General features: G+C 53.0%; 1 protein-coding gene across 1 annotated transcript; it reads right to left on the bottom strand.

Moving 5' to 3' along the window:
- Positions 1–10,020: 10,020 nt before the first annotated feature.
- PG986_012152 (uncharacterized protein) lies at positions 10,021–12,219 on the bottom strand (the record flags this gene model as incomplete). Its single annotated transcript, XM_066848374.1, has 1 exon — positions 10,021–12,219. The coding sequence occupies one exon, from the start codon at positions 12,217–12,219 to the stop codon at positions 10,021–10,023; it is 2,199 nt and encodes a 732-aa protein (XP_066695070.1).
- Between the last annotated feature and the right edge of the window lie 308 nt (positions 12,220–12,527).

Genomic DNA, 12,527 nt, shown 5'->3' with positions numbered 1-12,527 from the left:
TGGGGCAAGCTCGCACTGAAAGAAATGCAAGTGCACCAGGGCAAGGCAAGTGTGCTCTCTTTAGCAACCATGCAGAACCAGTGCTTGACCGGGGCCAACGCGAAAGGGGGCCGAATGCCGTTGAGACTCGTCAAGAGCTCTGGAGACGTCAACCAGGGTGGCATCCCTCCAAAAGCTGCGAGATGCTTGCTTGCAGAGGGGGTTGTCGAGGTTATCATTAGCGCCCACCCTAAACAGGCATATCCCCATATATACAGTACATACTGTACCGTACCTACCGTGATCCTTGCAGGTACATCTCTAGATTGTCTGTGTATCGACCCCTCGTCGCTCGGGAATGAAGGACAGGCCCCAACTGGGATTTGTCTACGATCATGGTTCCTCGAGAGAAGCCTCCCGGCTTCCGCTCCTTCGGTTTTGATCGAGAATAGTGTGTGTTTGTCTTGCCATCAGGCAAAAAACCCGAGGCCTTGGAAGGGGGGAGATTGCCCTAGGTGCACGTACCTCCCTTCCATTCCACCTCTTCTTCTTCTTCCAGAAGGGGTAACGGACCAAGAGCAGATGGGATTCTAGATACCCGACGGGCTAGCAGCGCAGCATAGGATGCAGCTTGTTGGCAATCCTCACGCATAGCCGTCGGTCTTCCTCCCAATGTGAAAATGAGCATCGCAAACCAGAACTGACTTGTCTCATTCTCGAGATGACTTCTTCATTGCATTGGCAACAGATCGCCGTCGCAGGCACCAGAAGAAAAACAAGGAAAAAATCGCAGGGAAGTGAGTTGGAACCGCCACATCCCAGGCCGGCCTGAGACCGCGGAAAAAAAGAACACCCCCATACACTGAAATGACTGTCTTCCAGATTTCTGCACCCAAAGCTGATATTGTGGACTGTTGGTATCCGCTTGGCCATAAACCCTGACTTGAACGCAATCAAAACGGTGCAGAGAACGTGTCAAAAGGCAAGAGTTGTCGTAACGCAAGACGATGCTCGCCTTGCTAGGTTCCTTCCCTCGGCATTGACTCAAAGCCGGCAGCGAGCCGGCAAACAGTATGTATAGGCATAGTATAGCCTGTTTGGGGTGCTCACTTGAGCCTGGTGTTGATGGTGAGATGTACACTCGTTGCGTAATGCACTGAATTATTGATCAGGTCGATTTCAGGGTCCAGGTTGCTTGGGGTAGTCACAGCGTGCACACCATCTCGTTTGATGATGGCGAACTACTATTCGTGCGGCTGTGGTTGCGACTGGCGACTCCAAGCATCAGTCTTGAACGGGGATGAATCCTGGTCGACGTGGACAGGGGGAAACGAGGTAGCGCGGCAGTCCAGGTTACTGCACGGCGCAATGGTAACGGAACATGCCTGCTGTCTACTGGCTGACCCAGGATCTGCAATGACGGATGGACCAGCTCTGGACGCATATTCTGTTCGCATCCGTAGAGGAGCGCAGCCAAACTTCTACAACGCCTTAGACAGTAAGCGTTCGACTATGCTTGCTTAGTGTGCATGCGTGCGTGCCGTCTGCATGCTCGTAGCCACATGATGGTGATGATGGCCGTCTCTCTCGCTGCATTGCCGTGAGAGGACCCGGCCGGATCAAGCATCGCATGCGTACTTGCACGTACCTGAGGGTGATTGTACGACTTCAACCCATGTCAATCTGCCCATGGAAGGTTCAGCAGGCAGCGCTAGGGTGCATCTGCTGTCAGCTATTATTAAAAGTAGGTTTGTGGTATTTTTGGTATGATGCGCAGTGACATGAGCAATGCGTGTTTCGTTCCTGGTTTCGACACAAGTTGATACCCGCCAGAACCTTCAGCAGCGGACGAGACGTTCGACTAGAGCGCGTGAAACTGACGGGAGCCGGTGGACGCCAGCCAATCGGTGAAGCAACCTTGGGTCAGTGTGTCAGTGCTCTTCGTGGGTCATGGCCACAGGCGGGCGTTGTGGTCCACTGGAGAGCATCGTGGCCACCGCACGCCCGGGCAGCTTCTACCGGATTAAACGGATTAGTTTGAGTGCCTACTTGTATCGACACCGCGCGAGTAATGACATCAGCCGGGAGTCGGTAATAAGCTGCTGGGAAGGACCTTGTAAGTTGCTCCTCGGAAAAGCTGTGACCAAGGTTCATCGCTGTTCATGGTATGTCAGAGATCCGAGAGTTCGTAAGAATTTCCTCTTTGGACCTTGATCCCATCCTGCCTGCCCGCCTGCCCGCCTGCCCGCCGACTTTCCAAGGCTAAACTACCTATGTACGTAGGTAAGCTGTTAGCATCTAGCGGCGGATGACCTAGTTTCATCTGGACCTGACCACGGCTCGACTTGCAGGCTGCAGCATGGCGTCCGTTTTTCGGCCCAATCGGGCAAGTTGAAGCAACTACTATCCACGACGCCCTCTCTCGCCCGGCCTGTGTAAGTGTACTGCGACTATAACATCGAGAGCATGGATCCTTGTGCCGACGTCTCTCTTCCACATGTTGCTTGTTTTACCCGCTTGTTTTTGCCCAGCGCAAACATTCCTTTTGAACGTTGGGATGGGGTTCGAATGCTCACCGTGGGCCTAATCACGAGCCGCTTTAAGGCTCGCGATGCTCCAGAATGGCGTGTGGCCGCGGAATAGAGGCTGCAGTGATGTGACGCTGACCTTGGAATTCACTCAGCCGTGAACCATGGTTCGCCCGCTCCTCAGCACGGGCAAGACATTCGGAGGACGAGGTCCAATGGCGCCTCACCGAACGGGGAAGAAGAGCCGAGGATGACTGCGACTGTATGTGTATGATCACGATTCTACCGGAGGAGACCTTGTTGCGGGGGCAGGCACGTCCGGCGGTGCATGTAGGTTTTTTTCTTTCTTTTTCCTCGAAGCTATCACTTTGATGTGAGGTGTGTCTGGCATGTTTGCATGTGCCCACCTAACCTTAGGTACATGCTCTTAGCGCGCGGGGTTTGCCGCGGCGGTTGCTCTTGGGATTTTCTTGACCGACAACGGCAGGTTGGTAATTGATAAGATAGAGCATTCATTGAACCTTGCTACAGGTCTCGGTCCAAGGGTTCCTTCAGGCTTGATAGATGCTCACTCGCAACATTCAATGTTCTGTTCGGGAGATTGGCGAATGAACGCATTGACGAAGGAATTGACGGCTCTAATTGAGCAGTCACCGATGTGATAGCTGCTAAAAGGGACATTGTTACTGCAGCCATGTACGTATAATTGATTGGCTATTAATCTATCGGCCCCATGCATGAGATAATGCCTCAAACCCTCGATCGCTCAGTTCGACGCCAACCAGATCATTTCTCTATTGGAGTTGGGCATGTTGCCTGCCTTCTCTGCTTCCCCGCATGCTACTGTATCCTTTCCTACTTTACCCACGAGGTTAATATGGAAGCGAGAGGCGGGTGAATGAATACGCATACATAGCCAGCTGGCCTGTAGAATAGGATTGAAAAGAAGAGGAAGGAAGAGTGAATAATCATGGCATTCTACTAGGCGTGGTGATGCATCAGTACGCATGCATTCTTAACTAATAATAATAACAACAATGATTCAGACCGTGAGAAGGCGATGATGTTGTAGATGCAGAGGGTCCATTGATCACCAAGGCGAATTAGATTACCTGCATCGGCTTTTCATCAATATCTAGGAACCGGCTTTCTACAGATCTCAGCACCCGCCGCTTGACCCTATGTATGTGCGATTCCCAACCAGCCCGCGCAGCTTAGCGGATGGGGCATGGCATGTGACGAGCTGCAATGCTGGAACGGCCCTGCTCCTGCTTTCTTTTGGCTTCGCCCAAGCCCGCCACAAGTTTGGAGCCGGGCAGTCGCTTAAGCAAGCGAAAGCAGTTCTGTCTCAACCGCCATATTATACCTATTATAAGTAGGGTATCGTACATAATGTACGTTCTATAGCCGTGCTGGATGCGCAATGCAACCAGCCTACCAAGCACAGGACTCCACGCGGCAGTTGTCCATCGTCTGTGGCATGATCGCCAAACGTGTTTCGATTGGCTACGTGGGATTCATCTGGTCTTTCTCGCTTCTCGTTTATGCTTATCTGTGGCTGCTGCTCGAGAGGAAGGCACGACCCAAGGGGTTGCTTTCAATCTTGCGACGACTCGGCCGCCTTGCAACTGGAGTTGAGATGGGACGGGCAGCTAGTACCAAGACAGATAGATGCACATACATTTGGCACGCCTTGCTCCTACTACTGCTGCTGCTACCGCTGCTACTGCCACTGCTACTGCTACTGCTGCTACGTGAAGGTGACAGAGATGCAGCAAATGCCCAAGGCAGCACACGCCCACCCCCGGTTCCTGTGGATGTGGATTGCTGCGACGTGCTCGGTACCAGACCAAAAGAACATTCGATGAAGTTTATTAAGCTAGGATGTAAACCAATGGCCATGGTGGCTGTGAAGTAACCGTACTAATTGGCAACTAGCAGGCCTCTTGACCGACACCCGAAAAACAGCCAAAGCTCCTACCTACCTGAATCAGTGGGATGCAGTAGGGAGATTTCAGGAGTGCAGACAGCATGGTAGCTCCTCAGCTGCTTGTGACGTGAAAGGGGGCCCGCCAAACCGTGCCCAAGCTTGAAGGGCCCCCGGTGTAAATCGTGTCAGGGCGGGCATGCTCCTCCCACAGTACCACGGTCCATTCTCGGCTGGGTCCCGTCTGTACCAGCGTACGTACGCCATACATAGGGGGACACTGAACAGAACAACCCTAAAGTCGCGTTTATCGCAGGAGTGTGCCACTGCTGGGCTTTTTCTGGTCCCAAATCGTACAATCTTGCGATTTTACATGGACCGGCCGACTTGGGCCAGGTGCGGTACCGGCCGAGAAATAGACTGGATGGCTAAGCCACATATCTAGCAACCGAACCCAGATCTGCTCTATCTACGTATGTATCAACGCATCGAGCATGAGCATGAAGATGGATGCCAGCATGTTTGGCGTCAGGAAGCGAAGGCCGGAAAAGCTTGGACGTGACGGACGAGATGGAGCTGCGTCTGCCTCGTCTATCTCAGCTTCGCCCATCCCGGCGCATGATGGCGCTACTATAGCTGCCGTCTGCTATACAAAGCCCAGATGTTCGGGACTGAGACAGACATGAGGCCAGAAGAAAAAAACGTGGAGAACGGGTATAAGAGCGGTGTTATAGTCCTTGCTGGCAGGCGGGCAGGGGACCGGCGGGGAAGTCGGCGCGGCCGTTGGCTGCCAACTGGCACCAGCGCCCACCGAGCAGGCAGGGTTGCAGGGTTGCAGGGTCAAGCGGTTGTGAGGGCAGGCAGACGAACGCAGGGCCACCCCTACCGGGCACCCTACAGGGCACCCCACCCGCTGGAAAGACGGGACGGTTGCGGCCGTTAGCCCCGAAAAGACCAGACGAACAGGGCACTTGAAGCTAACCGGCTAGCAGGTTCCAGGTAAAAAGTACGGTGCTTTGGCGCTTACTGGCACTTACTGGCACAACTGGCACTAGGTACTACCATCCAACCAACGTATTTGGCAAGCAGCCCAATCGCCTTATGAAGTAACCCAGGAGACTCGGCACCCTCATACGATGTTGAACCAGCAAACACGACGGCTTGGGAGAGAGACACGACGACAACACCTCGGGTAATGACGATGACGGCACGTCAACGACGAAAACAGCGTCAACGGCAAAGTGCCATGCCAAACCAACTAGCAAGAGGGGTCTTTTCGGTAAGTACGTTTGGGGCGCAATCAGTGTCCCGAAATTTCCAGAGCACCGCCAGGGGCACAACTAGCTCAACTCCCACAAGTTGGCAGGGCTAGCACACATGTAGCAATAGTCCCGCACCACGCTTCACCGGGTTTCCGCGGTCGTGACAAGGACAACGCCTGCACACAACGCCGGCTTTGGCAATGACTTACATTGCCCAGTTGCCCAGGTACTTGTAGTACCCTGCAGTGGATCAATGCTACCTATCCACGTTGTCGCGAACGATGGCATTCCTTGACTGCGACTTCGAAACCAGATCGTCGCAACTCGCGCCTGTCAGTCACTGATCGGTCCAATCCTGATGGAGCAGGAACAGGCATTGTCGTCTGAACTTTTTTTCAGCCCTCTTCTGGCGGCCGGCATCCTTCGCTCTTTGCAGTAGTATCCGGCTGCACGTGTGTGTGCGTCTATTAAGTCCGTGTTTTATGGGATGACCCCGTCGTCATCTGCCACTGGGCTCACCACCGAGCAAGGACTTTGTTGATCTGCCCCAGCATCGTGATGGCGAAATCCATATGCCCCGGTAACGGCTATTCAGACCTCGGTTCTTGAAGGCAATTGATGAAATCGACGACAAGACCTTCCCGTTGCCCCTCTCTCCTCCAACCCCCCTATCTTCCGGTGATCGAAGGCGCCGAGGACATAGCTGCATAATGGGTCAGGCCCGGAATGCTCCACAGCGTTCTGTTTCACTCGTCGTCTGTAGCTTTTCTAGAGCCAGCAAACCCGGGTTAGGCCAATGGATGATGCACCTGAATCAATGCTGCGCGCGCCTATCGATTGGGGGGCCTTTCTCACTCACACTGGAGCTTCCTTCTTCGGCGCCGTTGGGCACCAGCACCTTGCAAACTCCCTACAAATCTCCCCAAAGGCAAGGTATGGTCTACGCCGAGCCTGTAGATGCCTGACCTCGCAAAGGCTTTTCTCTAGACTCGGCATGATACGCACTCGTCCATCGACGGAGGTTGGCCACTTTGATGGCTTACCACACCTCTGGAGCATGATGACTTCATACAGCCTACACACGCAGACAGGGTGTGGGCGTCGCGGCAAGACGTTCGATAGGCACGCTTCGATGTCCCGAACAAGGGAAGTACTGATGATCAAACGTATTGCAGGAATCCATCAGCTACCAGCTTCACACGACACGCAAGGCACTTTCCCAGGGCCCAACTGTACCCCATGTTTTTCTGCAACGACTCTCTCTCTCTCCCTTTAATACGCAATACGAGTCTCCACGGTAACCACCTTCGCCTCGTCTAGGTAAGTCCGTGTCGTACGAGAAGCACAGGAGAGGCGTGGGCGTTGTCCGTCATGCGGGAAGTCTACATATCCGTATCTAGCAGCGCCTACATGCCTAACAACCTACATACTTGCTTACACACATGCGTACTATCGGAGGCTCTGGCTCCTCTTTTCTCCACAGATGCGCCTTTGGATCTTCTGTATGGACGTCTGTATGTAAGTTAGTCGCCCAGACCAGGTATTGTTTGTGCGCATGATGCTCGACACATACATCCATATGTAGGTATGTGTGTGTGCCAACCCGGTCCAACCTCGGACGGACGTAACAACTGTGCATGACATGACCGCCTACGCACAAGAAAACTACAATACCGAAGCCTCCGTGAACTGACTTGCGTCTGGCCCACGCTCCTGCATGCATCTTGACGAGCTGGTTCCCCGAGACGAACAAGGCCGACGCCACCGGTTTCACGTCTAACCTTATTGCTCTCTTTCTGTTTACAAGCAGCTATACCAAGGGGACGGAAGCGAGAGAGAAACATGGAGAGCGCGACAGAGAGAAGGGGAACGAAGAGCGAGAGCCGGACAAGGCTGTTCGTCTGCCTCGCTGTCATGTCAGCATACCCCACGGGAGGAGAGCCCCGAATCATACACACACAGGCTTCTTTTGGCTTCATTCTCTTCAGGTCTGCTTCTTTTGGAATTTCATTTTGAAAGTATTCACGTCAGCCGCATGCTGCCAACCATTTCGGAATCAGACGTACGCTGACTACCCTCCTGGGAATTCTAAATATAGGGAAAGCCGGTGCGACTTCCGTAGCCCCTTCCGTGGCATCACCCTTTCCGTCGACTGTTCTCTCGGGGCCATAGAGCTCAGCAGACCGAAACCATACCTTGTGACACCCTCAAGAAAGCAGGTGGTATGCCCTCCATCTAGTCTAGCGAATGCAACGTCCTGGTGCCCAATCAAACTCGCCTGTCTCAGCAGTGACTGGATGGAAGCAACAGGCAGAGGGGCAATGGCAAGCCCGGTATGGCGAAGTTGAACACTTACCGATAACTGTATCATGGTATCTGACACGAATTGAACCAAGTGTGCTCTCAACATCGAGGCTCGGGAGGCATATACGTCACAAAACATTTGGCTTCTTTCTTCCACTTGTCTGGAGCACCCTCGGGGAATACGTAAGCATTTCAATCTCGCCACTGAACATACACCACCATCCAGGAATGCTAGAATAGAAACATGTACGATCGCCATGTAGATCGGCCCAAGAAAGCGGTGCCCCTCTTCACGACGACACCCACCCCGTCTACCGAGGCGCAGCCGCGGGGATACAGGTTAGCTAGATCGTGAACCCGCCACGGAGTAAACCATCACTAGTGCACCGTCGTGTATCCATACCTTGAATCTCTCTATCTCCATCCAAACGGCTATGCCACGAGTCAAGAGCACAAACAACCCCCGAGCTCCCCACGATAACAAATGGTCTGGGCGAGAGCGTTGCCACAATGGCGAGCGAACCCGCCGCCCCTTAATCTCTCTTGATTGCGGTAGGTGACGTTTGGATGGGTCTACTTTTTTTTCTCCGTGTTGTGGAGTTTGGCGGACAATTAACGTTCGTGAAGGTAACGCTGTGTGAAAAGGGGGTAAAAACAGATAGAGAGAAGGGGGTAAGAGAGAGAAGGGGAAAAATAGGACTTGCTCGACGTCCTGTGTTATCCTGCTTCTATCGATCGGTGCGTAGAACAAGGTCGCTTGTTTAATCTTGACAGTTTATCCGTCGTCAGGTCAACGCATTGTGTACGTGTAAGGATTGGTGATAAGATATAGTAGACGGTCAAGACGCTGACTTGACAACATCATCCTTTTGCCCGGTTGGGGACGGGTTGGCTCGGTTAATTAGAGCATTGGTTAGGCGCCGTGACATCGTGTACCTATATCACCCGAGCAACACTCGGCCATTTGAAGTGTAGAGGACGCACTCGCAAGACGGTGAAAACTCAGCCAGTTGACAAGAGAGGCTATGCTGAGATAGAATGGCAGTACATGCAGCCGTCAACCCCCTCGTTATTCCCCGTAGCCTCCCCAGCTTACGGCTCCCGGATGTCCTGCAAGAGGTCCGGGTACCACCGCTCGCCCACGTCGGGGTGGCTTGACGATGTTTCGCTGCGTCGTCGAGCCGAGCGTTGTCGCGACGCCGCAAACGTGAACTCGAACGTCGTCCAGCCTGGCGCTGCCGCAACTCTTCGCCTCGAACACTCTGCCCTGTCCAAAGGAACACTTTCTCTATCTACATACAACTATACAGAGAGCCCTAAAGGTGAATGAATGATGGTCACCTTTTCGTCACCGATTCCGCCGTGGGTAAATATAGTGCACGCACCATGATCAGGCATTGATGCGACCCAGTGGATGCTGTTTCACGACAGATCAAATCAGATAGGTGATGTTATAGATCTATGGTATCCAACTCACCATCCTCTTACCGATACAGCATTGAGATATAGCGAAGAGAATGGTATCTATCCACTTCCCAGTCGTGTAGGCTAGCCAAAAATCACCCCTCCTCCCCTTTGTGTTGATATATCCAAAGTGTTAAATCAATGCTCACGCCCCCTATTCCCACTTCATAGAGCAAACTCCCAAAGCTATAACGCCGCGAACATGCTACACCAGTCATCTTTCCCTCCAGCTCCCGGCACCAAGACTGAGCCAACTTCAGATTTGCAGCATGCTATATTGCATGATAGAAACTATGTGGCTCATCCATTCCGTCAAACAGGAATAGAATATTGCCCCTGCTATTTGAGAGGCTGTGGTTCGATATACCTCCGGGAATGGCTCACTTTTGAGAATCCGTGTGAAGACTCTCGTAAACCAAACGACCTCTGGCAATCGTTAGGATATGCTGTCAATCGCCAGGCACGGCTGTAGCGCTCTGGTATATCGCTCACACTGTGGCTACTTCAAGAAAGAACCAATGCGATACGGCAACCAGCGCGAGGTCGTGCGGAGAACTTAAAACATTCCCCGTCCGCTCGCTAGTCGGACGAAACTATACGGCACGTTCTGTCCTACCAGAAGCCTCAGAGTCTCGACCGTCGTAAATGCCGAAGAGTCCGCGACACCATAAGCCGCAAAGCCGCTCTGCTCCGCCACGATTCCCGGGTCCCCCTTTCGCGGTCCATCGGCCAGGTCCAGGAACACCTTATGTGTATTTGGGGGTGGTGATCCTCTAGATCCACCGAATACGCGGAGCAGCATACCGACAATGTTGCTCTTGTCGGGACTTAGAGCAGAAACTATGACGAAAGGGCTGGCCTCATCGCCTACCATACGCGCACGTTGCAGGCTCTCAAGGCTGTTGAATGGTTCGATATCCATGCCGCGAGCAAGCGAAAATGGTGTCTTGAATCCCACAGTATAGACTTTACCTATCTTCAGGGCTTTGAGCGCGTATATCGTAGATGCGGCATCATCGGAACTTGAGCCCAGCACCAAGGCGGTACGGCCAAAATAGGCCGACGGGGCCAGATCCCGTGTAAGTGTGCTCAGTATGCCACGCCAGCTTGCATTATCCAAGATGATAGTGGAGCTAGGGGGTAAGCCGGAATTCGCAATTTGGTGCCCAGAGAAATTCGATTCGCCACGCCGACTTGGACTTGAGGGAATAGACGCCGGTGCCGAGATAGGGGTCGAGCTGGCTCCCGAGCGTACGACAATGGTATCAATCATGCCGATAACCCGAGCAGCCTCAGTGAGTACTGGACCCGAACCATCGCGTAACCGAGCAAAGAAGGGATTATTGCGCAGTAAGTTAGGATACGGAACAGCTGGGCTCAAATAGGCACCGCCAAAAGATCTCTGATCGCACCATGTTTCGATACCACCCGCTTTGGGATGCCTTTCCACGACGGAGAATGCATGAGGCAAGCCCAACTCATTGAAACACTTTTCATAGAATGGCGCTTGGGGGGTGGCGACGCGTGCGGCGGGAGTACTAATGCCGTAAACACTCCTTTTCGGTAGTTGGCCAAGCAGTGAGAGCGCCGCATTGATTTCCGATGCACTCATCTGACCCGGGGCAGCGATGATCGGAAGCAAAGGATGCGTTATGGGAGTGAACACCTTGTTGAGCGTGCGTGATAGCTGCCCTGTTTCTCCCATGTTTACCATGGAAAGGGGTGGTGCATCTGGATATTCTGCTCGTATCCTGGAGCGGAAGTATTCGAGCTCAAAGTTTTCGTTATGTTCGCTGATGAAAGCAATCATCTTGACAATGTCTGCGTATTTCCTTGATTCGAGAAAGACCGCTTGAGCCTGAGCCGAAGGCCACTTGAAGGTGCTCGAGAAGTCGTGAAATGCGGACATGATATGACTGTTTCCCTTCTGCTCGTAAAGCTTCTGTCGGATAGATTCGGGAAGCCAGACTTCCACGTCGATATATTCCACGCCCCACTGAATTGCCCGGTACAAGTAGTCATAGTACAGGCCCGGATTTTCCATGGGAAAGCGACCGTTTTCCCTAGTACAGCGAGTTGTAAAGATGAGAGGTAACTCCGTCCTCTGCCGCAGCAGCATGACCTGCTCACCCACATAGCTCAGACTGGGCACCGCCGAGAAGCTGCCGTCATCAAGTGGCTCCTTGAGCAGGTCAACGCGTATCTCTACAGCATCGGCCCCGACCGTTAGTATGTCCAGGTTCGGAAGCGCTGCGCGCACATCTGGAAAGGTGGTTGAGATGAAATAGGTCCGAGGCTTTGCCATAAGCTCTTCATGATGGTTGATCTGGCCGAGGACGAAAGAAGTGAAGCGTGCCAAGTCCCGACGGAAGAAAGGAGTTTCCGTGTATAGAAACTCGTAGTCGCATTGCGATGACAACACTGTATCTGGCGGCATACCAAGAGCCACACAATGTGCATTAATGACAACCATTAGAGCCTTGTCGCGAGTGGCTATGTCCTCTTTGGCTTTCTCAGCAGGAATACCGACAACATATTCTGCATCTGCAGATGTGACGTTCCGAAAATCCTGTGTCAATCGAGAAGGTTTTCCCAAAACGTCCGCAAATACCGAAACGATTTGCTCCTGGCCCGATCCATAAACAACGACGGGGATCCTCGCGTCACCTTGTTGCGGTCCACTCCCAAACCTGACCCCGTTCGTCGCTGGCGATTCGGGACGATGGTCAATCTCCATGCCAGGCGTCGGTGCCATAGTTGCCTCAACCATGCTCCGGGGACGATGTGTAGACGGTGAGGGCGTTGCCTGTAACTGATGGACCGCGGCCATCCTGCGTAGGGAGGGCGTAGGCGTTTCTGTTAGTAACACCGCAAGCTAGCCCTGGAAATCCGACCGAAATCCGCAAGCACGATTCCAAGAACAGTAAGCGTACAACCCGAAAATGAATCATCCAAGGATTGTTGCCCACCGGCGAGTCCTAGCTCCAAGAGGTTCAGGACTCTATCGCGTATCCCAGAAAGTACGTTTTATCGCCTCGGAAACGAACCTCGCATGACAAAAAT

This window comes from Apiospora aurea, assembly GCF_038362705.1.
Source record: "Apiospora aurea strain CBS 24483 chromosome Unknown utg000008l_segment0_segment0, whole genome shotgun sequence".
Classification (NCBI taxonomy): Eukaryota; Fungi; Ascomycota; class Sordariomycetes; order Amphisphaeriales; family Apiosporaceae; genus Apiospora; species Apiospora aurea.
This window is presented reverse-complemented; position numbering and strand designations above follow the sequence as displayed.